Source organism: Taudactylus pleione, unplaced genomic scaffold (genome assembly GCF_031769625.1).
Source record: "Taudactylus pleione unplaced genomic scaffold, aTauple2 ptg000203l, whole genome shotgun sequence".
In the NCBI taxonomy this organism is placed as follows: Eukaryota; Metazoa; Chordata; class Amphibia; order Anura; family Myobatrachidae; genus Taudactylus; species Taudactylus pleione.
In genome coordinates, this window is record NW_028284605.1 from 10,681,272 (window position 1) to 10,708,768 (window position 27,497).

Genomic DNA, 27,497 nt, shown 5'->3' on the forward strand with positions numbered 1-27,497 from the left:
ACAGAAAGATCTATGATGCCCTGATACAATTAACGCCAGCAGATGCTGGTGAAAAGAATGAATGATAAGTTTCGTATAAAATTCATGATAAAACAATGATATTTAAGTGTCTCATTAATTTTCAATAGAAATAAAATATATATATAAAAAAAGTGAAAATCAAAGTGTAATGAAAAATATAGCAAAATTTATAGCAATAGACTTTCTTGCATTCCCACGATACCTATTTATAGCGAAAATTTGACGAAATTCCTTTTACTAACTTTTTTTGGGGGGAAAAATCTGTTGATACATATCCCCCATAGACATTTACCAGCAGCAGTGGGGGAGGATTCTATGTTCCTCACAGCAGTCCCTGCGGCAACCGTTCCATGTGGAAAGGAACTCTGTGCTGAGCTGGGAACTGCCGCTGAGGATATCTTCTGCTCCCTGCATAGACAGCGCTCTCACCCCTCCACCAGACACTGCAGCAGGGTAAGAGCTGATGGCAGGGACAATTGGAAAATCATCACAATCCTGACTGTGCAGTACAGTTCCCAAATATCGGGATAGTCCTGCTAGAGTTGGGGCCATTGGAAAACCGTACTGGTTTTTCATACCGATGTTTGAAGCGGTGACTAATTGCAGCTGCTGGTGTCTTTATCTCTGTCGCTGCTGGCCAAATCCTGGAATGTTGGGTCCCTGTTTGGAAATAGTTACTATTCATCACCTTAAAGATATATGTATAATGTATATATTCTAGGGTGCATAACCTGATGAAATGTGCAGTGCATGCCTATTCCTGGTGCCCATGCTCTCTATATTGGATATTGTGTAGCTGTAAGATTGTGTTTATTACGGGATGTAGTTATAATACCGACGTGCGGCATCCTGGCTGAAGAAATCCTGGTGCCGGAATGCTACTATCCGGCTAGAAGACCGGCGCCAGAATACTGGCAGGAGGTGACATCTCGATGCCGGAATCCTGACAGCCAGGATGCCGAACGTGAGTATAGTATACTTGCCCGACCTGAGCATCGGGATGCCGCTATCGGTATATTGACAGCAGGCATCCCGACTGCCGGGATTTCATAACCATTCCTTTATTACCGTACATTTTATTTTGACATACAGTATATTGAACCAATACAATTTATACTCATTTTGCACATATCCCACTGTTCTGCTCTAGCAACACCCGTTTTCCAGATAGTATTTACACCCAGTGGAGTTCCCTAAACTTTCCCCTCTGACTATCCACTGAAAATACCCTCTCCTCAGCCCACCAGTCTGCTGCCTAGGATATATACTTTATTCCTTACTGTCTATCAAACCCCACATTCATGCCCTTTCCCATTCATGTTGCCATAATGACAATGTGTTAAAAGTTTTTTGAGATTTTTGCAAATAAAAAAAAAAAAAGCTAAGAAAACACATGTACATAAGTATTCACAACTTTTGCTCAATACTTTGTTGATGCACCTTTGGCAGCAATTACAGCCTCAAGTCTTTTTAAATTTGATGCCACAAGCTTGGCACACCTATCTTTGGCCAGTTTCGCCCATTCCTCTTTGCAGCACCTCTCAAGCTCCGTCAGGTTGGATGGGAAGCGTCGGTGCACAGCCATTTTCAGATCTCTCCAGAGATGTTCAATTGGATTCAAGTCTGGGCTCTGGCTGGGCTACTCAAGGACATTCACAGAGTTATCCTGAAGCCACTCCTTTGATATCTTGGCTGTGTGCTTAGGGTCATTGTCCTGCTGAAAAATGAACCGTCCCCCCAGTCTGAGGTCAAGAGTGATCTGGAGCAGGTTTTCATCCAGGATGTCTCTGTACATTGCTACATTTATCTTTCCCTGTATCCTAACTAGTCTTGCAGTTCCTGCATCTGAAAAATATCCCCACAGCATGATGCTGCCACCACCATGCTTCACTGTAGGGATGATATTGGCCTGGTGAGGAGCGGTGCCTTCCTCCAAACATAACGCCTGGCATTCACGCCAAAGACTTTAATCTTTGTCTCATCAGACCAGAGAATTTTGTTTCTCATGGTCTGAGAGTCCTTCAGGTGTATTTTAGCAAACTCCAGGAGGGCTGCCATGTGGTTTTTACCTAAGGAGGTGCTTCCATCTGGCCACCCTTCCCTTACAGGCCTGATTGGTGGATTGCTGCACAGATGGTTTTTCTTCTGGAAGGCTCTCCTCTCTCCTCGGAGGAATGCTGTAGCTCTGACAGAGTGACCATCGGGTTCACTAGGGCCCTTCTCCCCCGATCGCTCAGTTTAGAAAGCCGGCCAACTCTAGGAAGAGTCCTGGTGTTTCCAAACTTCTTCCATTTATTGATGATGGCCACTGTGCTCATTGGGACCTTCAAAGCAGCAGATATTTTTCTGTACCCTTCCCCAGATTTGTGCCTTAAGACAATCCTGTCTCGGAGGTCTACAGACAATTCCTTGGACTTCATGCTTGTTTTGTGCTCTGACCTGCACTGTCAAGTGTGGCACCATATATAGACAGGTGTATGCCTTTCAAAATCATGTCCAATCAACTGATTTTACCACAGGTGGACTCCAATTAAGCTGTAGGAACATCTCAAGGATGATCAGTGGAAACAGGATGCACCTGAGCTCAATTTTGAGCTTCATGGCAAAGGCTGTGAATACTTATCTACATGTGATTTCTTAGTTTTTTATTTGATTAAATTTGCAAAAATCTATTTTTTTTTTACACGTTGTCATTATGGAGTACTGTGTGTAGAATTTTGAATAAGGCTGTAACACAACAAAATGTGGAAAAAGTGATGCGCTGTGAATACTTTCTGGATGCACTCTAAGTTAATTCCTATTTAGCTCCTGATTTTAGTGGTACCATTTGGTTTAAATACAGTGGTTTTTTATTTGCTTGAATCCTCTGAATGTATGCTACCTACTACAAATGGCTATGCTTTGCTATTAGAGCTCGAGTATTTATGATTATCATTGTATGCTATTAGAACTATGAAAGGTTGCAGGCTGTAGATTTATATTTTTACTGTTTAATTGCAGTAAAGTGCTATATATTTTATTATATTCTAGTGGTTCATAACTTTATTGATTCAATTATTTTTCTTTTATCATTATTAATTTTATTGGTTTATTCAACTCAGCAGTAGGGTCCTCTGCGATTTCAATCAACTACTCTTCAGTTACACAGATGTGTTCTGCTGTGCTCTTCTTACCAGGCAATTCAAGGGGATACTTGTGTCTAGGAGATTCTTAATTGAAAAGCTATTAAATAATAAAGGTGAACAAGTATTCCTCAGAAATATGGCAAATCTCTTCATACTTAACACATACATGCAGGGGCGTATCTACCCATTGGCTAGGATGGCACTCACCAGGGGCGCCAGCCAAAGGGGGGGCACCGTCCGGCAGTGCCACCAGCAGCCAATGGGTGGACTACCCCATGGGCTTGAAATAGCCCCGCTAGTCCCCACAAGTCAACTCTCACTGCGGTCTGCCCTACACAGTAACAAACACATACAGCCGCCAGCTGTTTGTTATACTGTAGTAACTAACACACAGCTGTCTGTTTGTTATAGCGGCCAGCCAATGAGAGTCAGACAGACTCTCATTGGCTGCTGCATCCATGGAGGGAGCTCTGCCTTCTGTCTCCCCACCGCAGCGGGAGTGACGTCATGACTTCGCTCCAATCCCATAGTGCAGAGCGAGAGCGGGCCCGGAGGATTGGACACTGGCGGTCGTCAGCAGGAGCGGGGATCAGGTAAGTTGCTTTTTTTTTTTGTGTGTGTGTTTGCTTTTTTTGCTGGCACAGCACAGTGGAGGAGTTTGGCTACTAGGAAGCACTGTATAGGGGCTGGCCGCTACTGGGGGCACGTTATGGGGCGGTGGACGCTGCTGGGTGCACTGTATTGTGGGGGCCGCTACTCGGGGCACATTATGGGGGTATGGCCACTACTGGGGGCACTGTATAGGCGGGACTACTACTGGGGGCATTGTATATATAAATATAGGGCATATTGAAAACTAAAGACAGACCGTTCATTCCTTTAGAAACTGTTGGTAAATGTACTAATCTGATTCATTTAAGTTATCTTTCTAAAGACTTGTATTAAGGTTCATTTTTACAAAAAATGTCCAACAGATGTAAATGCAATTGCAATTTTACCAGGCTTGCATTAAATTTCATTAGTTTAAGGATGATACTAACAGTTTGTATGTTCTATTTTTAATATGATCACTTCATGTTCTGTATTTGAAAGCCTATGAGAAATGCCTTACATGCAGCGGTGTTTTAAGAGGAGTGGGCCAGCGTGCAGCCTGTTTGGGCTCCCTCCTGTCGGCGCACTGAGCGCGGTAGATTCTGGCTTCACGTCAGAATCTACTGCGCAAGCACAGGTCTCGACAGCGCCTATTTTCACAGTGACATCTTCTCTGCGCAAGTGACTGGGAAAATGACCGCGGCCATTTTCCCAGTGATTTTTTGCTGCACTGCAGCACCGATCCGGGATCCGGAGCAGCACATCGGAATCTGCGGAGAGGTATTTATTAACCAGGGGCATGTGTGCATCGCACACCTTGCACCCATTATCCTGTGCTTGCATGGACAATAATGCAACAAAACAGTCATCATTGTAATGGTGAATATGTAATGCCCGAACATATTTGTGCAAGGAACAAAGTCTATGAGGGGAATTCAATTAGCCACAGTAATTTACCACAGGCTATATGATCCCCGGGGCTATTAAATTAGCCCCAAAGGCAGTCTGCAGGCTGCACTTACCACATTTTTTATTCAGGACTGAGCAGACCCGAAAAGATATATGCGATAATTAACCAGTTATCGGTGCAAACAGTGGGTTAACACATAGGTCCAGGAACTTTTCCAAGAATCTGTGTATTAATGCCTCATAGATAATTTATCAGGTGACAAAAAAGGGCTATAATTGAATAGCCCCGGGCGTTAAAGCCAGAGGCTACCACCTTTTTTTTTTATCTCTGATAAATTATCGGGGCTAACTGAATCCCCCCCTTTAATGTAATAAAGAGGAATTTTTCTTTCAAGCAGTTTCACATAAATAGAACAAAGTATGGTTTTTATTACCATACAATAGTGAAGCAGGTGGACATCAGGAAGGGGAAACTGTATTTTGTAGCCTTAATCTCAATATGGCAATCTGCCCTCTCCCTCCGGATCAGCCTAGAAGCACTCTGTGTAATAATACCTGTTCTTTCCCTCCTCACTAGTAGGATTCCTATATAAAGGGTCATTATAAATGTAACAATTACAATGAACACATAACTGTGCTTTTTCCTAAAACACATATGCTCGATGTGTTATGTACTTTATAATGGCATGCTAGTATTTTAATGCTAATTTAAGATCTATTTAATCATCTGTGTTTACACTAACAATCAAATCACCAACGAATCCAGTGTAAATAAAGCGAAGCAAACTACTTATAGAAGCAATGAAAATGTATTTTCGTAATAGAGATTTTAGTCAACTGAAAAATTTTGGAAATGAATCAGGAATGATAACAGAAGTGAATGTAAAGTTGACCTTTCATACAGTATCTATTTATACCAAAAGACACTACATAGAGCCTAAATGATCCCGAGCTATGGACAGTTGTACCCAAAACCTAACAAGGACAATGCAACATGAAATATATATTAAGTCAATATGATAATTTTACACCCACATATAAGAATTTTAGAATATGCTTTTCATGGGTTGGGTATGTGTTCCCGAGGGCAAGATGCCGCTGGTCAGAATACAGATAACGGCATCCCGACAGTCAGAATCCTGACACCCGTAGGTAAGTATACTACCACTAACCTTACCCCCACCCTAACCTCCCTCTCCCTGCACCCTTAAACTCCCCCTCCCCATTAATGCCTAACGCTAACCCTCCCCCTAGTGCCTAACCCTAGACCCTGATACTTACCTTTGGGATGCCGGCTGTCAAGATTTTGGAGCAGGGATCCCGACACGGTCGGCATTCTGGAGCCAGGATCCGCTGTCGGGATTCTGGAGCCGGTATTTAGACAGTCACCATTCCGCACGCTGGGATGCTGACTACATCAAGCTTGTCATATAGGATTATCTTATATTTTGTGTTTAGTGACCTTTACAATTAATATTTACTTATCTCTAATAAACATTTGTAGCTGAAAAATAAAAGATAACCATTTTAACTGTTTATTGCAGCAAGAAAACTTTTTTACATACAAGCATTTTTATTTATAATCATTTTGATACACAACTTTAACCCATTGCTAGCTAAGTAATAGTGTCTTTATAATATCAATCATAAATAGTTCTCCTGAAACCACATCACAAATATATAACGTGATCTCTGAGTGATGGATGGATCTGAATTAGGGCTAAGCCAGCCAATGAGTGTAAGGATAGTATGCCCATCCATTCTAGAGGTGGCTTTGAGTCTAATCGTGATTTAGATTATCTGGCTAGAGATAATTATGGGGGCTAACCAGCAGATGTGTCCACCAAGTACCTGGACAATGCTATACTGAGCAAACTGCAGAGATCACAGTGGTAGGAAAGACATTGACAAAACAATCTGTTGGGAGTGCTTGGGGAGAGAGACGAAAAGGTTAGGTAGTATGTATATTCATAATAGAAAATTTAAATGCAGCAAAATGGCCTGTCTATATTGTTAAAGACCTTACATTACCAGCATGCAGACTTCACTTCTCATGTCTTAGTTATAATGCTTAGCAAATGCACAGAAATGTATAGAGCCTGGACAGCTTATTTACATCCTCTCACATATTTACATTTGTACATATTCTACAACTGAGGTCTTGCAGCATTCACATCTAACCTCTACCACAAGGTAAACAATGCAACACACATGACGTTTGGTAGAGAAACAAAAGTGCTATAGATTGTAGTACCTATTGAGGACAGTTTGGAGCAGCTTTCCATTTCTGTCTGTAGCATGGCAACTGCACTGGAGCACAAGCACATATGACAGTGCAGTGCTCCATGTAGGTCTTTCCTCACACTGCAACTGCACTTCTCCTCCCCCTGCCTTACTACTGGGATCACTGGAGCGGCAGAACGTACCTCTGCGGATAGATCATAAAACAAGGACTGGTGACTTATGGGGGTATCCACTTAGCGATATACAAACGAGAGCACGATTGCGACATTGCAATCGTGCTCTTGTTTGTATAGCTAGTGATATGCCTAGACTGAACGTTCACTCGTTCAGTCCCGGCACATCCCTCATCCGCGCACATGCAGAACCTGACGAGATCGTCAGGTTGACCTGCATGTACGGGCGATGGCGGTCGGAAGCGACCCGCGGGCACGCGCATCGTGGGTCGCTTCCGTCCAAAACATGCCCGATGCATGCCCGATTTGCAAGCAATTGCACGATAACGACATAGTTATCGTGCAATTGCTTGTTTAAATCGCTAAGTGGATACCCCCCATTACTTGTCCAACCTACATCAAAATAAGTTAACAATTTATTAATAACACTACACAATATATTTCCTATTGTATTTTGTTATTCAATTCTCCCCCCCTCTTCCCGTATAGTAGATTGATAAAGATATAAGAAGTATTTTAAAAGGTTTTAGGTTTAAGAGTTACTAGTCAGGACAAAACGGACTTCAGATAAAGTTAGGTGAGACGTGGGTTTTTTGTTTCTAAAAGTATGAAACGTCCAGCCTGTAATCCAATGGCTGAACCATGCAGTTAGCTGGATATATAGAACTTAACATGGCTCAAGTTCAGTGTTAGGGCTTGAGGGGAGATTTCAGACAGGATTGGAGAGAAGTAGTAAAATAAAATGCCAACAGTATGTTTGATTTTGACAGTATTAGTTTGATGTTTTTGTGTTGCGATGTACCCAATAGTTTTAGGTGTACAATGTATACTTTTAATGGGAGTTAATTTGCAAAGGGCAAAAAAACTAAAAGAAAAAAACATTTCTTGTATGTTGAATAGTGAGGATATTAAAGTGGATTTTTTTGTGCTATTTCTGTTTAAAATACTAGGGAGCTAGGGCTCCACAAGAACGTTATAGTATTATCACACTGAAAAACAATCTCCCTTGTCATTTATCTGGAATTATTGTTTTTTCACTGTGATTATACCATCTCCCTTATTTATATTGCTGCTGGTTTAATTAAAGACTATTCATATTTTTTAAGACACTGGGGTCTTATTCAATGATTGCTAAATATGTATTTGGGAGATATTTAGAAGTTTTGTGTGTTTGCGTGAGTTCAGTTGTCACTCTCAGACAAATTACATATATATTTTGATAAGACTATTTAGGGGTCTATTTACTAAGCAGAGTTAGGAGACAGAGTGAAAAGTGATAAGGTGCCAGCCAATCAGCTCCTATCACTTTTCACACTGTCTACTAACACTGCTTAGTTAATAGACCCCTTAATTACCTAGTATGCTGGTCTGTTGGTAGCCACCAAAAGGCAATATATATCTAATATATATATATTTGTTTATTTCAGTAATTTACTAATATTTCACCTTACTATATGCTATTTAATTGCATTATTTTACACAAATTAGTCCTATAGGTAAAAGGACAATATTTTTGAATATTTAATGTAATTTTTTGTGTGGTGAGAAACCCTCTAGGTCACTCACACTTTGTGGAGCACTAGCTCACCCAGTATTTTAAACATAAATACCATTAAAAATGTTCATTTAATATTTTTAATATTTACAAATTAACTCACCTTAAAAATATCTCAAATTCAGTCAGAATTGTATAGAAATATTTTAAAACGTTTATGATAGATTCAAATCAGAGATCCGGCAAACATAAAATGCCAGTTAATCTAATTAAGCAGCAGAAAACTTATAGCATTTACTAGAATTAAACCACTAAGTCAAAACACACATTTTCATCATATAAAGCATCTCCATCTCAATATAAATGTAAACCTATATTTCCAGTGTGCCACTAAAATCATTTTGTAATTGCTGGAAACACTTAAGGTTTCCTAAAGCTTTATGAATAATTCATCTTATAATAATATAATATGAGAAACTGCAATAATGTTCTGTTCAAATATTTGTTTGCTGTGTGTGTGTGTGTGTGTGTGTCAAGCTTTTTGTGAGGTTTTTTTGCAGGTATTGTAGTGAAGGGTTAAGAGATTAATAGGGGTATTCAATATGGGAGCGATAACATCGTTTTTGCGTTAATATCGCACTTATGACGTCATTATCGCAGGTTTTAGTTTTACACCGTATTCAATTTCAAAGACTTTTCAAAACTGCGATAAGTCTTTGATAAAAAAACGAGAATAACTTTTCACCATTGAATAGGTGTCGAAAAAAAGTGCAGAATTGGGGTTTAGGGGTGCAGGCTTAAAAAAAATAGCCTGCACCCCTGGGAATGACATTTAAAAAAGGACTGTGTCAAAAAAAAGTTTTTTAAAAAAAAAAAGACACCCCAAAAAATGTATTTAAAAATTGGGGTGAAAAAAAAAAAAAAAAGGGAAAAAAATGATTAACAATAGGGGAATAGGTTCAGGGCTATTCTACAAGTATGCGGCAGATGTTTTCTAGAATAGATTTATAGTGGCAGGTGCACAATTGCAGAATTTTTAAAAAACTTACTTTAGGGACATATATATGCTAGTACCCATTTTCATGTACCCCAAATTTGATGGGACCACTTAAAAAAACTAAAAAAATAACCTGAGTGCTCTTCTGCAACACTTCTTCAATGTCGGTAAAAAACACCTGCTGCGGCTATTTAAATCCCCGACTTTCATTTAAAGGCTAAAACGGGGGTACCCATAGTGTTCCCCCATGTTTTTACAACTTTAGGGGGGGTCTTACAATTTTTTTAAGGAAAGATTCGTAATTTTACGCAAATCCAACTTCGGAGGCTCCCGTTTTCATTAATTTTATATTGAATACGGGGATAAGCGGGCGCGCACCCGATACTTTAACGCAGGTAAAAACTCCGATATGAAACGTTAACTTCGACAGTGAAGTTAACGTTTCATATTGAATACCCTTCTAAAGCTGATTTTCACTCAAAAAAAGGTGCTGCTTTACAGAGATGTGTTTTTATGGGGATTTCTGAAGAGGCAACAGACATGCTTTAGTCAAATACTTTGCATGAGTATGTTTTACCAATGATTAATGAGTGATGGAAACACAGGACCTGATTCAGACCTGCTCGCTAGCAAGCGATCGCTCGTTGCTGGCGGTTTGCAAATGTGCGCATGCGTATAGTTCGCAGTGCGCTTGCGCAAACTAGTACGAGCAATAGGGATGTGCTTGCTTACCCTGCAAAGACAGCCCAGTGGAATGAGTGACAGGAGAGGCCGTTTGTGGGTGGTAACAGGGGCAGGCCAGAAGTAACGGGGGAGTGGAGTTGCGGACGCAGGCGTGCCAGAGTGTTTCAACGCCGTTTCAGAGTCGTGCATAATTAACAGGCAGTGTCATAGTACACGTCACCTGGTTGAATTATACACTGAAGAGATCGCAGTACTTGCGGGCAGGTATAGTGAACCTCAAGCGCTGCGAGCAGAGCAGATGGTGCTTGATGTACCAATGTTTTCATGCACTTCCTGGAGATGACGTGTGCAAGTGGGCGTCTTATGAATGGCTGGTGGGAGTCTACTTACGCAAAGTGATAGCTCGCCAAGACATAGTGGGCGTGAGAATGCCTTGCCGAGCGATCACCTGCCTTGCTGGGCGTGCACTAGATTTGCGTAGCCTGGGAGCGATCGTATCTAGCGAGCGGCTCCGAATCAGGTCCACAGTTCGTTGTTCTGTTCAGCAACACTTTACAAGTGTGGTAAAAGAGATAGACAGTAAAAAAGGTCGACAGATAGATACCAGATGTTAGGCAGTCAATAGGTCAACAGGGACAAAAGATCGACACACTAAAGGTCGACATGGACAAAAGGTTGACAGAGTCAAAAGGTTGGCACAGAAATGGGGGACACAAAAATGGTCGACACAGGTTTTTTTTTTTCTAACCCTAATCTTCACCCTAACCCTCCCCTTGGTGCCTAACCCTAACAGTCAGGGCATGTGCCTGACCCTAACCGTCCCTTCTAGTGCCTAACCCTTAAAAAAAAATAAAAAAAATAAATGTGTCTACCATTTCACCAGGTCAACCTTCTTACATGTCAACTTTTAGTGTGTCGACCTTTTGTCCCTATCGACTGTCTAGCATCTGGTGTCTTTCTAGACATGGTCTACCTTTTTACTGTCTATCTATAGTTTGGAACCCACACTTTACTAGGTCAGTGTGTACTGGGAAGGAATGATCGGAAAGGTACAGCACTTGCTTGAGGCAAATACAACTGCACTTTGCCTCATAGCCTAGCTCTTAAGTAAACCAATAAAATATAAAACAACCTAGGTTTCAGAGCACAAAGACAATATTGCAAATGACCTACCTAAGTGGTTAGGATTCATTAATTCAACCATTGTTAAAAGTGGAAGTATAAAAAGATTATATCATTGTATTAAGAATCAGACATTAAAAAGGTCATTACACAATAGGCATTAGTCAGAAAATTATGTAGAACGTACTGCACCTTCTAAAAGTAAATACTGTATGTGCCATATTTATCAGTTTACTTAAAGTGTTTTGCCTAATGTGAGTCATGCATAAGGATAGCAAGCTGCTTCGCCTAAAGCAGGGATGGGCAATAAGCGGTCGCCCCAGTTGTTGCAAAACTACACCTCCCAGCATGTCCTGCCACAGTTTTGCCATTTGGTCATACTAAAACTCTTGCAAGGCATGCTGGGATGTGTAGTTAAACAACAGCTGGAGGGGCCGCTTATTGCCCACCCCTGAGCCCTAAACACTAGACCAATCATGGATAGGACAGTAACAAATGAAAAAAAAAACTGCCAAATAAAAAATAATCAGAATTATACAAAATGTTACATATTTATAGATGAGTCGGGTAATTGTGCAGCTGAAATAAGGCTGGCCTGTGAAACACAGGAATTACTAAAGGTGCCTACATACTAGACGACTCGCAAAAGGTGTAATGTCATCAACGATTTCCCTTGAATTCCCCCGCACTCTCAGACAAACGATATCTTGTATAAACTGTCCAATCTGACAAACAATCTGACCAGTGACCTGAATCTTGTAAACTGTCCAATCTGACAAACAATCTGACCAGTGACCTGAATCTTGTTAACGAGATTGGCAGATCTTTCCTGCTGCAGGCAAGTTCTGAAGATCTGATGTACGACACGCGGGGACACTCACAATTTGGACATATTTTACACTGTCGTTCCGATGCTTCGAAATCGGGCAAATCGTGCAAATTAACATCTAGTGTGTACGCACCTTTAGTTTAATACATAGACAATGCAGATAAACATTTCACATGGTCCTTACAAAGTTTAGTTCTCACTTTCAACCTGTTAGTGGCAAATTACAAAATGTACTTGGCAGTATTTATCGAGTTCGAAGTACGCTAATAACCAATATTTTTTTATTTAATGGAGTTTTTTTTTTTTTTGTTAAAGTGAAATGCACAAAGAGTCCTTTAATATGATTTTCTTGCTTTGCTACATATAGGCGTAGATGTACTCAGCCTTGGAGAGAAATAACCAATCCACTCCTAAATGTCATTTTTTTTTTTTTTTTCAAACACAGCCTGTAGAGTGACAGTTATGCCAGGTACACACTGGAGCGATGTCGGCACAATATGTAGTTTCTGGCCGAATCGGAAAACAACATGTCGGCCGCATCGCTGTGTGTACGGCCAATATGCGCGCTCCCGCGGACGCTTGCCACATCGTCCGGTCGGCTGTGCTGCACGTCTTACTGGACAATATCGCAAGCGGCCCCGTTGCAGGAAATGAAGGACGGAACGAGGTATTGTTCTGTCATTCGTTACCTCGTTCTAATGTCTAGCTGCCCTGGCTCCTGAGACACCTCTACATGTCACAACTCTACTGCTGTGCAGACTAGAGGAAAGCTCCCAGGGAGAGATCATGAATCTGGTGGTAGCCTTTTTCTTTGGCTTACTACATATTGCACAAGGCAAAAAAATAACCACAAAGAGACAGGTCTACTTTATGTACAAATGGACAGATGTGAGTGCCAAAGGGGCTTCTTGCAAAACACAAAAATCAGTAGCAAGGTCATAAAATAATAACATCATTACTCCATGAAGTCAGCAAGGTAACCCTCCATGTACTAGAAGAAAAAACAACTATAAAGCTAATAATCTGAAACTATTAGTGGCAGGTAGTTCCTTTTCTTGGAAAAACTATAAATTAAAAATCGCCTTGTCCATCTCATATTAATAAATAGATTAGTGAGTTGAACCCTGTCGTCTGAATAAAGTTTGTGGTGGTGAACAAGAAAAGACAGCAAGAAAAAAAAATATCAAACTGCAAATAAGTTCTTTGACCTTTTTATATTTACAATAAGTTGACTTAGATCTGCCCCCAAAGTGAAGACCTTCTGCTGTACAGGACTGAGATACAGAGGAGTTCAGTGCGCACTGGTCATCCTGCATAGACTTGTGGCTGTAGGGGAGGGGGCAGGCGCTCATCCTCTACGTTTTCAGAATCGATGGATGCCAGAGCCTGACTGGCAGATTTTATGTTCAGTGGGTACTTTTCTACAATGTCCTGGACTTCACGGGTAACTTCATCGGTCCAATCAATCAGGTCCTTTTCTAACTTCTTTGCTCCTGCCACAATGCGTTCTTGTCTCTCAGACAGCTGGGACAATAAATCCAGGTTCCTGTGCATCTGTTTGACTCCCGGGCATGTGTCTGCGTCCCAGATGTCAGAGTCTTGTCTTTTTGGAGAAGCTTGGCCTGACATGTATCGGTTGAACTCTTCCTCACTTAGGTTCAAAGACTGGGCATCCAGCTTCTCAATGAAAGCTATAGCACAACACTGTGGTAGAGACAGGTAATCTCATTAGAGGTCTGACTTGTGCAAACAGAAACATTATTTTGAATACATATAAAAATTCCATCCACTCTCTTTCACTTCCGTCAGTTTCAGTTACTGGGGCCAAGGTGACTGTGTGAGTGGAGTAAGGGTAACAGAGAGCTTTCTTCCTGAAAATATGCAAATCTCTGTGGTCACAATAAACAGATGGCTTCTTCCAGCAGTTACTTGCTGCAGAGAGCAGCCTGTGACTGGACTGTTAGGGAAGGGCAATATCGAACTGCAGGTCAGGAAGAGAAGCTCATTCCCATCTCCCCAATGACAGAGGCACCTCAGATTACAATTTCACCTTGCCCCATGGGAGGAAAGTTCCCCTTGGAATAACATTAATAGGATTTATAAACCAATACAATGTAAATTCTACTCATTGAAATGTCCCAGTAATCTGTCTGAAAATGGTCTGGTTTCTGAGAAGTTCAATAGCAGCGGTCAGGGGAAAAAAAAAAAAAAAGGACAGGATGTATATTCTGCCAAATTAGATATTCCAGAGGACTCACTATGTATAACATATGCTGTCACTTTTCACCAGGTTGTGTGGGGGGTTCTGATTTTATAGTATAAACTCCAAGGTTCCGGGTTTCTCCCATAACCATCATCAATGCTATAATCTGCTAAAATGGAATCTGTATACTGGGCAAAGCAAGACATGAACATTAAACACTGCCATTATGTCTAATAAGGTGGAAATACATAGTCCTCAACAATGAAGGAGTTCTGGGAAATAAAAATTGTACTTACTATCCCACCTCTGGCAGTTACTGATGGTGGGGTCGGGGGAGGAGGCTGCAGAATAATTACGTCATTGTGATGGTGTGCAATGACATCACTGAGGGGGCAGTACCTAAGTCACTGCAATGCAGAAAACTATGTAGAGGACGGTGGCCCTTCTTGGCAGCTAGTAACTCTTCCCTAGTAGTCAACGTCTGAACAGCATGATCACCAAATAATTTCTTACATTACTGAAATCATTATGAAGACCAGGGATGGGATGATGATTCCTACACAATGTGTCTTTCATTTAAACTAATAAAATAAAGGGTTTTATTATGAAAACCTACATGTAGAATTCTTTATGGAAAGGTGGATTAATGCTGAAGAAAGAACAAAGTATTTCTAGGTGGTGTTTAGTTTTTTGGCCATTTTAGATATACTTTATATTTTGTGTCAGGAGAAATAGGCATACTAATGCTATTTTCTGAAAATTCAGAGCTTGAAAAAAGCAGGTATAAATGTGTGTGTGTACGCCATAAATAATTAGATATGGATATTGATGTTGGAATTGGACCAGCTCTCAAAGTGCCAAGACAGGCTCCACACCAGAATGAGAAAATCCTCAGCAGCAAAGGGTTTAAACATGCAGAGACCACTGTAAAACGGATTCTTTTCCTGAACAATCTTCAGAAAAGCCTTCTACGCTGTCACTAAAGTGCTCTGTTGACAACTGGCCACTTATAAAATACATAAAAAGGGAACATTAGAAACATAATATGCTTATTGTGGGCTCTTCTTAATGAACTTAATAAGACTATTCCCTTTGCTTAAAAGCTGCTGTTCATAAATCCATATGTACAGTCAGTCAGTTTTCATGACCATTGTGGCCGCTAAGATGCCTGTCCTACTAGAGTCTGCATTTGGTGTTTCATTTCACCATTCCAAGTAAGCAGAATAGCACTACTTACTCATACTAATAAAACAAAGAATTACAGCAGCACACAAGTACATACACACACTCACCAGGTTAGTGAAATAGTATCCATCCTCCCCAGTCATCAGCCGACTGGGATTACAGAACCTAGTGATGTACTGGATGTTGGACTGCAGGCGTGGAGGGTTTGCCTTAAGTACAATATAGATCAGAGTGGGCAGGAAATCGTCAGCAGAAGCAGGTTCGTTTTTTGTAATCCTTATTGCATTAAAGATTTGCTTACTGCAGCCAGTGATGCAAGCAAGTTTATCCCGAGGAATCCTCTTAGAGTCCATTTCTATGATATCTAAAATATATGGAAGTATTAAAGTAAATATAACATAACAATTTTTAACATACAGATAGATCTGGAAAACAGAGTAGAACGTACATGGTCATACATCGATCATTGATCCCGGCTGTCAGAATCTCGATGTCAGCATCCTGACAGGGTTAGGATACAGACACTTGACGGTCAGCATCCTAACCCTCTCCCTATCCCTCCCTCCCCTCTGCCTAAATCTAACCTCCCCACCTAGTGCCTAAACATAACCTCCCCCTTAGTGCCTAACCCTCCTCCTAACCCCAGTACTTACCATTGGGCTGCCTGCGCCGGTACTTTGACAGGTGTCGGGATTCCGTCGTTGGCATTTTAAGCGCCAGCATCCCGACTGTCAGGATTATAACTACATACCAAATACAGATGTTTCTAAGATGACATTTTCTGAAGCTTTTTACAGTTACCGTGAAGCACAAACAGGACACCGCTCAGGAGAGCTGCTCTTTGCAAAGATCTAACAACATCAGAGACATTACAGTGGAATAATTACTGATTTACTATACCTACTTTGTTTGATTTTGTATATATTTTTATCTCAAGAAAACATGGGTTGTTGAGCTCTAAAATGTGCTAACAGTTCTTTCCTATTAAAGACAACTAAGTGTTTTTCCATATTTCATAGTGACATGCTGACTTTATTTTTATTTCAGAAAAAAAGTAAAGAGATGCCAATAATAACTTTAGTGTAGAACTGCCATCCCTATTAACTACCTCTATGGAGCAGATGTTGAATCGTCCACCCAGGCTACTAAGGCAGCTGACTGCAAACCACTGACAGAGAGGCGCAGCCAAAAGCAAGACCTACAGTATAGTGGGATCCCCACTCAGTATTCATTACAGAGTCCATGGGTATTTAAAAAAATCTTAAAATACTAATGAATATTTTAATATTTGGTGAAGGAGGCAGCTAAGTAAATTCAGTAGTGTGCAAATTATTTGAGCAAAGTAAGATGTTTTTGTGGGTTGAGTTGTGGGTCACACTGCATACCAGGAAAGGAGGGAGTGTGGAGCTGTAAAGGCATGTGAAGGTACACGTGGGTGCATTTTGACGGAAGTTGGGATATGAGGGAAAGTGGGGCTAATCTGGGAGTGATGTGCCTGGTCTGAAATCATTTTTATGCTGTTCATTTAATTCATGAAAAGAAAAGGTATTGTGAAGGTTGGAGGGCAGTATATGCAGCCATTGAAGTGTATCAGGTTGCCCACCACTAGAGGCAGTAAATTGTAACACGGTTTCACTAGATGGACTTGAAGGGTCATTTTCATGTAGCTCTGACCCCTGGGGAAGATAGAAGAGAGGGGTTAGCTGCGGAGGTGGCAAAGCGCGCCCATGGGTCCAAAGCATAAAAGAGGACATGGTCAAAAGGATGGCTAACAGAGGGCTAGGGCCCTGGTGACGACGCGTCATTCTGTAAATGTATATAATCCTATTTAAGTTTTTAAAAACACAGCAAAAACAAAAAACAAAACTGTTCCCCTTAATTTGAACAACACTGTAAAAGTATGTATTAGCCCACGCCTAATTACTGTACTATCAGTCAACCATGAGAGGTGCAGTGCAGCCAGATTAATCCATATCGGCTTCTCTGGGTATGACCAGGGATTTGGAACACGGGTCAGGCCCGGGATTTACCCAATTTCCATTGCGGCATCGATCCGGGAATATCCAGGGTAGACGCCATTCACACTGCACCGGGTGCAGTGCCGATGCTTGGCAATGATGTCATCACCAAAAGATGAAAAATCCAGTTCTCCCCTGAATGCCGGACCGGAGTGGGCTGGCGACCAGCGAAGGTTGTCCTCGGGGGTGGGGTCCTTCCCGGTAGAGGGGGGCGGCTGTTATTTGGGAGGCTGTCCGTGACAACTGCCACCTGGCAGGGAGAGATTACAGCCTCACCGTATGGAGCGGGTATGGGGTAAAACCGAAACAGTCTGATCATACGGGGAGGCTGTAACAGCTGTCAGACAGACAACCTCCTGAATGACAGCCAATCACCATGCGGGAGATTGGCTACCCGGGTAACGCGTTTCCACTCAGCCAGACCAGGGAAGACATGCCGGTCAATCCCGTGATTTTTTCCTAGGGCCCTTTTCCACTGAGCCGCTATCCGGGTTTACACTGCAATAACCCAGGTATTTTGGCCAGTGGAAAAGGGGTATTGGTTGACCGATAGCGTGGATACTATGCAGTAGGACATTTTATAGCAACCAGACAATAATAAAGCTAATAAACTGCCAGTAAAAGCAGGTAACTAGTAAAAGACTGATACAGCTAAAAAGTAAGTATTCTATAAAAGTAAATATCAGCTCTAAAAAGCTCACAAGCTACAGCAACTACGATTTGACCGAAACAGCGCTTTCATTGCTCTATAACTATGCAAAACTGAAGTTGTCAGTTCTAAAAAAGAAAAATGCACACCCCATACATGCTATATAAAATATAATGCGGTAGCAAACAATTACACCATCCAGAACAAACATTGCTAAACTGGGGTGTACAAAAGTGCAATAAAAAATAATTTAGCAAGTATTATTTTGTATTTTTTTTTAAAATGGCTCCGCATTTTTACAGTTTTCTCTCCGCACAAATTTCTTATACGTTTCTCTGTATTTGGGGAAATTTAGTGTTATGGTAGACTTACCTTGATAATTCTTTCTTCAAGGTCCATAGGGTCCACAGGGATACCATGGGGCAATGTGGTTGGAGAGATCCAGGCACCAAACAGTTAAAGCTTTCAGCTCCCAGGATTCATTGGGTCTTCCTCCATATATATACCCCACCCCTAGCCACCGGCCTTCAGTTGCATAACCAAGCCTTAAGGCAGGAGAAGGAAAGATGAGAAGAAAGAACAATCGTACCCCAGAAACACTCTCAGGAATCTGTGACCGAAAGAAAACTTAAAACCCAATGAAGCCAGGTGTGTCAGGGTGGGTGTCCTGTGGACCCTATTGACCTTAAAGGAAAAAAGTTACCAAGGTAAGTCTACCATAACTCTAAGTTCCCCTAGGAGGGGTATGCTCCTGAGCAGAAAGGAGAACTCATCGCCCAAAGGAAGCATCCTGAGAGGCAAAAGTATCAAAGGCATAAAACCTAAAAAAAAAAAAAAAAGTGTGGATAGAAGACCACATGGCTGCCTTGCACAATTGTTCAGCAGAGGCACCACAACTAAATGTCCACGATGGCCCTACAGATCAAGTAGAATGTGCTGTCACCGTGCTTGGGACAGGGAGATCAGTCTGTGTGTACACCTGAGAGATAGCAATACGTAACCATCGAGCCAGAGTCTGCTTGTTAGCTGGCCATCCTCGTTTGTGAAAAACCATATAATACAAAAATAGCATCTGATTTTCTAACAGAGTTTGTACGCTCCACATAGATACGGAGAGCACGAACTACATCCAGGGAGGCTTCACCGACAAAGATCTGGAGCCTGAAAAGCTGGAACTACAATTTCTTCATTCACATGAAAACGGGATACTACCTTTGGAAGGTAACCCTCCCTTGTACGAAGAACAGCTCTATCCTGGTGAAAAATAAAAAATGGGGAGCGACAAGAGAGCGCTGCCAAATCAGAGATTTTGCGTGCAGAAGAGATAGCGAGGAAAAAAAGTGTTTTGCTGTCAACCATTTCAAGCCTACAGAGTCCAGAGGTTCAAATGGGGAACCCTGTAGCCCCTTAAGAACCAAAGACAGATCACACAATGCAACCCATGGGACAAAGGGAAGCTGAACTTGCAGAACTCCCTGAAAAAAAATTCTAACATCTGGCAAAGAAAGCAATCTTTCTTTGGAACCAGACAGAGTGCAGAAACCTGTACTCTCAATGTAGCCAGGCGGAGACCAGGGCCAAAACCAGCCTGGAGAAAAGCTAGAACCCGAGAAACCCTAAACAATTTAGGGTCATACTTCCTATGGGAACACCACTGACCCCAAAGTAATTCCAAACTCTGTAATAGATGAGATCAGAGGAAGGCTTTCGTGTCCTAAGCAGTCGTCTGAATCACAGAGCTGGAAAAACCCTTGGCTTTTAAGATAGAAGATTCAAGATCCACGTCGTCAAAGCCAGACGAGGCAAGTCCGGATGTCGGCAGGGACCCTGCATTAGCAGATCCTGCCACAGAGGTAGAGGATACGGACTGTCTATGGACAGATTCTGTATGTCGGTGAACCAATGACGTCTGGGTCAAGCCGGGGCCACCAGTATTACTGTTCCACCTTCCTGCTTGAATTTCCTGAGCTCTTGGGAGGAGGGAAATCAGGAAAAAAAAAAGAGATACTCTAGTATGAAGTCCCATCTTACTGCCAGTGCGTCCATGAAGGCTGCTGATGGGTCTCTGGACCTGGACCCGTAACTGGGGACCTTGTGGTTGTGACATGACACCATGAGATCTACTTCTGGTAGACCCCACTTGTTTAGCTGGAGCTGAAACACTCTCGGATGGAGAGCCCACTTTCCGGTGTTTAAGTCCCGACGACTTAGGAAGTCTGATTCCCAATTGAGAGCTCCCGGTATGAATATTGCCGAAATGGCCAGAATATGACGTTCTGCCCAAATCAAAATTCTTGTCACTTCCTTCATTGCTGCAAGACTTTGCGTGCCTCCTTGAAGATTGAGATAGGCTACTGTAGTCGCGTTGTTGGACTGGATCTGGATCAGCCTGCCCTGGAGCAGGTCCTGTGCCATGATCAGTGCTCTGTATACTGCTCGCAGTTCCAGAATGTTTATTGGCAAATGACTTTCCTGATTTGTCAATCTTTCCTGAAAGGTGTAATGACCCGTCACTGCCCCCATTCCCTGAAGGCTGGCGTCTGTGGTGTGAAATGCCCAATTTGGAATCCAGAATGGACGCCCTTTTTTTTTTTTCTTCCAGATAGTCTTTTTTCAGCCACCACAGGAGGGAGAGGCGAACCTCCGGAGTGAGAAGGCTCATCTGGGACATTATTAGATGTTATTGTCCATTACACCTGGAGAGAATCAATCTTTGCAGAGGTCTGGAATGGAACTGAGCATACCCCACCATGTCGAAGGTGGATACCATTGATCCCAGGACCTGCATTGCTAACATAATGGATACCCTTTGCTTGTGTAACAGCTTGCGTATCCGCAATGATAGGGCTGCAATCTTGACCTCTGGCAGAAACACCGTTTATGCCTGAGAATCCAGAAATGCTCCCAGATGTACCATCTGCTGTGTTGCAAGAAGCGATTAATTTTTCCAATTGATGATCCAGCCGTGCTTTTGTAGACAGACTATTGTCAATTGAAAATGGTGTTGCAAAACAACTGGAGTCTGTGCCAATATCAGAAGGTCGTCCAGATATGGAATTATTCTGTAACCCTGATGCCTTAGGTAAGCCGTCTATTTTGGTAAAGACCCAAGAGGCTGTTGACAGATCAAAAGTCTGTGCCTGAAATTGGTAATGTTGCTACAGGACAACAAACTGTAGAAATCTTTGGTGGGATGATGTAATGGGAACATGTAGATAAGCATCCTGAATGTCCAGGGAAGCCATAAAATTCCCAAGCTCCATTGCCAAAATAATTGACTGGAGGAGTTTCCATACGAAACTTGGGAATATGGATAAACCTGTTGAGGGTTTTGAGGTTCAGGGCGAAAAGCCCCATTTGGTTTCTGAACCAATAACAGATTAGAATAATAACCCCTGTAACACAGGGACCGGGATTATTACCCCTGCCTGCAGTGAAGATTAAATAGCCTCCTGAAGGGCCAAAGCCTTGACCGCAACTGATGAGGGTTCTATGAAAAACAACTTCTGGGGAGAATGCCTCCTGAACATGAGGGCATACCCCCCTGAGGGACCACTTCTCGGACCCAGGCATCTGTTGTTGTTTGAAGCCAATAATCCGCAAATTGTCAGCATCCCACCCTGGGATCCCCCAGGAGGAGGCCCGCCCCGTCAGGCCGAAGGCTTGTTGACCTGTTTAGAAACTGGACATTCTGTCGGCCCCAACCTCCTAGTTTGTCACCTTGTTGTCTTGCGAAAACTAGCTGATTTGGAGAGAGAGAGTATTCCTTTGCTCTTCCTTGAGGTCGAAAACTCGAAAGAAAAACTGCTTAGGTTTTACTGTAGGTATAGATGGCAACCCTACTGATTTTGAAGCTGCCAGAGTAGAAATTATCTGGTTTAACTCTGCTCCAAAAAGTATCCTTCCCTTGAAAGGTAACGTTTCCAGAGTTTTCTTTGATCCTGTATCAGTCTTCCAGGATCTTAACCAAATGGCACTGCGTGCAACTACTGAAGCTGCTGATGCTTTGGAAGCTAAAATTCCAGCATATACCTGCAGCTCTACCCAAACAGGAGGCCGCTTCCCGTATATGGGAGACAAACACCATCTAGTAGAGAATCCTCCAATGCCCCTGTCCATTCTTCAACAGTTCTAGCTACCCAAGCTCCAGCCATAGCTGGATGGTTTACTGCTCCAGAAGCTGAAAATATTGTCTTAAGACATGCTTCAATCATTCTGTTTGTAGCATCCTTCAGAGAGTATGCCGATGAAATGGACAATGTAGCATTTTTAACTAAGTGCAATACATGATCATCCACAGTAGGAGGAACCTCCCACTTAGTACATGCAGAGGCTGGGAAAGGATACAATGATGTTAATCTTTTATTGACATAAAACCATTTATCCGGGATACCCCCATGCCTCCTTGGTAAGTTCAGTGAGCTGCTCAGATATAGGAAACTCCGTTTTGACTCTCTTTCGGTGGTGATTAAACAATGGAGCCTTCTTATTAGGGGCTGGTTCATCATCCTGAATATCTAGGACTGATTTAATTGCCTTCACCAAAGAAGGAATATCTACTGTGGATGGAAGGTCCTCCTCTCAAGAGCTAGACTCTGGAGAAGAACCCTGCACATCATCTGCAGTGAAAAAAAATGTGTGTCCCTGGGAACCCGCACTTTCAAAAATCGGGTCCTACACCACAGTTTATCGGTTCCATCACAATTTATGCTTTGAAACTCCCCATATGCCATCAGACATCCCCACATGTCCTACGCATCCTATACACTATGGAAAGGCACACATATAATATCTTCAGTACAGATAAATGCTTACAAATACATTGCCTAGATCTCACATAGCAAACAGGTGCAGTGCTGGAAGCAGAGGCCCTGATCCAGAGATGGATGGATTTGAAGAGCTGCACACAAGCAGCTGTGCAAATCAGTCCATCTCAGATGCAAATGCAGAAGGAGGCGTCAGCCACTTCCTTGCTGTATTTGCGATCTCAACACTGCGACCGATGTCGCCGGCTGGAATAACCATTGCGACTGAATATGGCTGTGGTTGCTTCTTTGGTCAGGCTGTGGGAGCAAAAGCTTCCAGCAGCCTAACCAGGTGTCGGCGACGTAAGAGGACAGGAATCGGCATACGTTGACACAGACCCTGGCCTCGTCCCTCCCAGAAGACTGTTGCCACAACCCCATTTCCGAGAACGTTGACCAGGCATGCCCCCCAAACGCTGCAGCATGTCAATCATGCTGCGGCTTGGGGGGTCTGCGAACGAGATCACAGGACGTGTTCTGCAAGCGCAGATGCCTACCTATCTGAGATGTACGTTCATCGCCTGGTGAACGTTCATCTCTGAATCAGGGGGCTATGGGCAGACAGCAGTTGGGCAGGTGGTAGCTTTAGCAACTCTGGGGACAGGTAGCAGTTGGGATAGAGCAGGGTTTGAGGTAAGGGGCGGTAGTGCTGGGTTTAGTGAGGGAGGTAATTAAAACAGACGGCAATTAAAGCAGGACAAAAAGTTATATGGCGCGCTAGTCACTTGCGATTTAATACATATAATAATCCAATAAATGAAAATAAATGTGTACATGAAATAACTTGTCCTATGAACCATGCTTGATCTCTCATCCACTCCAGGCTCACAGGTCAGCTGTTCTGTTGTAGTCCTAGTAGTAGTACTCTTAGCTGTTTCACGGTTCAGTGTCCAGAAGCAGTGCAGGGCAAACTGTGTTCCAGCCTCAGTAGATAAGGCAATACAAATGCTGGCAGCAGCCTGTGTGCTGTGATTAAGTGCTGCCCCAGCCAAAGTATATTAGGGGAAATGATCCGCTGTCGAGATAGCCTGTGTGTAACCACTGACAGCGTGATCATGCAGAACGGAATTGGAGCCCCTGCTGAGGTCATGGGTGGGTGAATCCCACACTATCACTGGAGATGCTGTGTGCTGACCAGCCGTGAACTGAGGACACCAGTTATACTATTTGACATTACTTATTTGAAACATGACGACTGCATTATTCAGAGCATGGTAACAACTCATGTACTATAAGAAAGTGCAATTCCCTCTTGCATACCTAAGAAATTTTCAGCCTAAAACAGCTCAGGAATATACTGACCTGTTATAGCTTTTACTACCATATCCGACACTTCAGGAATATCCTCATTTACAGGAACACAGAGCATCTGAAGGGTAACCCAGTGTAAGGCCCTGATAATGAAACACAAATGCACAGCTTTAGAGCAGACAGAGAATATCACTACAATGTGTACAGCATGGGAGGTAAAACACTGGGTTTGTGGCTAGGCAGCTGGAGGGCCATGGAAAGGGACTGAAGTCTCAGGGGCTATCATGAAGCTCCTGTCAGAGGAGCAGATATATACCTCACCTGATTCTCTTTTGCACAGTTAGGTCTTTCTTCTCATCATCTGTAGTCTCTGGACAGAACACATGCTTGTACAGGCGTGTCATGATGAACTTCTCAATTTGGTCCATTGCTTCCTCCACTTTATTAGGAGGCACTATATTTAGAAATAATAAGTATTAATAGCTACAAACTACATATAATAATGGATAACAAAATTGTTTAATAACTGACACACAAAATAAATAGAAATTTTCAGCAAAAAAAGGGTGAGTTATGGTAAAACTTTCTTCAAAGTCCATAGGGTCCACAGGGAGTGTAGGTGTGACCTGGAGGACCATATACCAACAGCAAAGCTTTTCAATCCCAGGATGCTCCGGTCGTTCCCCCTATACTCCGTCCACAGCCTGAGGGCACTTCAGTTTTGTTAACAAGCCCAAGGCAGGACCAGGATAGGAGAGAAGGAAGACTGGTACACTGAAGAATTACACTCTCACACAGAGAAGGAAACAAGTGACCAGGAGAAGAAACCCCTAGAAGCTAGGAGCGTCAGGGCGAGTGACCTGTGGACCCAATGGACTTCGAATATAGAGAGTTAACCAAGGCATAAAACCTAAGAAAGGTGTGGACAGAAGACCAGGTGGCCGCATTGCATAGCTGTTCAGCTTAGGCACCACGCCGGGCTGCCCACGAGGGACCCATAAAGCGAGTAGTATGAGCAGATACTGAGAGTGTAGGTGGGACCTGGAGGACCGGACACCAACAGCAAAGCTTTTCAATCCCAGGATGCTCCAGTCCTTCCCCCTATACTAAGCCAACAGCTTGAGGGCACTTCAGTTCGTTGGTGTCCGGCAGGAGCTTGATCACCATCATTGCAGGGCATATGTAAGGAACACAGGGGACCCGGTGGTTAATGTCAGCAAGGAGAGAAGGCGCTCTTCCTGCAGCCCCTCCCCCAGTCCAGGGCGCCATTCCATTGCGGTCTTGGTATTCCCTGGGCTGCTCCTCCCACTGCCCCCCCAGAAACGTGCGTCAGCCATTTTCTGCAAGCTGGTCTCCGGGAACGCTGGGTCCATTTTCCCTGTATACCTCTCCCACAGAGCAGGTCATACAGCGCTATATCCTTCGAGCCACTGTGGTCGGTGTAGTTGATTTTAGTGCCTATTGTAAATATGATATGTTTTTCTGCATGTTGCACCAATATATATGCAGATATATAAAGCATCAGCTGTGCAGCACAGCCAACACAATATGTCTGTGAACGACGTTGTTCACAGACATATCGCTGGTAAACTTTGGCCGACGCGCACATGATATATCGATCGTTCAAATGAATGGCGGATATGTCGGCTAGTGTGTATCCATCATTAGATTATCTGTGTAGTGTTCCCGCTAGAAAGAGGGCAAGGCAGGGGGCAGGGCACTAGGGTTGCTGGCCAGGAGCTTCTGCGGCCCACGGATGGGAAAAGCTCAGGGCACGCCGTTTTAGCAGGGCACCGCTAAAAGGGCAGGGCGCATTTTACTCTTTAAAAATCCGGCAGGGCGCAGCGCTCCGCTAAAACAGCTAAACACTATCTGTAAAGATGAATAAGAATGAGCTCAAAAACAACAGAATTCTGAGCAAAACATTACGCAATGCAAGTGGTGAAAATGTATCTACTTATTTTTCATGCACTTAAAATAAAGGCTTGCTCTGTATGTAGCCCAACTAGGACACATCCTTCCCAACCCTAAATCTGTCCACACATTTAACATGTGCCCCCATCCCAACCTACAGTGCAACATGGTTTTGACAAGGTGCAAATTTGCTCTTTAATTTACTCCTAACACTGCATCAACACCTATAGCCCACGTTATTAGGTTACCTTTCCAATACATTTGCAGTTTGTCCGCTGTGTTCTGGTAAAAGTCTTGAGTGAACTCGGAAACCTCATCAATGTTTGATTCCTGTATAAAAAAAAAAGAGAAACGAATAATTATTTTAAGGTAACTTAACCCCTAAGAAGACAGTAACTATTGAACATGTTAAGAACATATAAAAGACACATGTTGAAACCAAATGGATTGTTGAATAGAAGGCATTAATATTTTTGATGCATTTTAACATATAAACATTTTCTAATGGAAGAGCTGGATTCCTGTCAAACTAGGGGCCTGATTCAATCAAAACATACTAGCGCCTAAAGGTGCATACACACGGTCCAACTTTGCAGAACGATATGAACGATATCGTTCATATCGTTGACTTTTTTTGCACTGAACGACCAATGATGCGTGTGGTCGTATTGACTATAACGATATCGGAGGTCGAGCGTACATGCTAGCCAACTTGGTCGACATCATTTAAATACTGTAAGATATCGTTGATGAAATCGTTCAACAATATCGTTAATTTATAAAGTAGAAAAAAACGTTCAACGATATCGATGATTGTGCAAGTTGGACCGTGTATATGCACCATAAGTGCTTATAAAATACTGTACTAATATTTTTAAATATTGGACACTAAACCATGCAGAAGAAACTCAAGAAGGAGCTAGGCAAAGATTGACCTACAGACCTTCTTGTGGTGCATGGCTTCCAAGAACACTTTGCACTGCTTATAAACGTCATTTCCAGCTTTATGGTAGGTCTTTAAAAACTCAATAAAATCCTTGGACACACGATCAGTCTCGATGCTGTACTGACGGCTGAGAGAAGGACTTGGAGTTTTTCCCTCTTTCATATCTGTATTCAATATAAAAGGTAAGCATTTAAATGGTTATATTTTGTGCTACAGTGTGAAAATCTTAATATTTATTACTACGGTACCAATGTTTGCTACAGGGATTTAAGAAAAAAACAATTGTGTTCAGCTTTTCTTGGAGAAATTGTGATGTTTTTTTAAGTGGATCTAAAA

At 42.5% G+C, this 27,497-nt stretch overlaps 1 protein-coding gene across 2 annotated transcripts in view; it reads right to left on the reverse strand.

The window, feature by feature from the left end:
* Positions 1-13,385: 13,385 nt before the first annotated feature.
* The window catches only part of RABGEF1 (RAB guanine nucleotide exchange factor 1), a 57,322-nt gene continuing 43,210 nt past the window's right edge, over positions 13,386-27,497 (reverse strand). For both annotated transcript variants that reach the window (XM_088477787.1, XM_088477786.1), the window contains exons 4-9: positions 27,159-27,325; positions 26,464-26,545; positions 24,623-24,755; positions 24,353-24,444; positions 15,686-15,942; positions 13,386-13,894 (exon numbers count right to left, since the gene is read on the reverse strand). In XM_088477787.1, the coding sequence (XP_088333913.1) occupies positions 13,496-13,894; positions 15,686-15,942; positions 24,353-24,444; positions 24,623-24,755; positions 26,464-26,545; positions 27,159-27,325 (1,130 nt within the window). In that variant the 3' untranslated portion in view covers positions 13,386-13,495. The remainder of the gene's footprint in view (positions 13,895-15,685; positions 15,943-24,352; positions 24,445-24,622; positions 24,756-26,463; positions 26,546-27,158; positions 27,326-27,497) is intronic.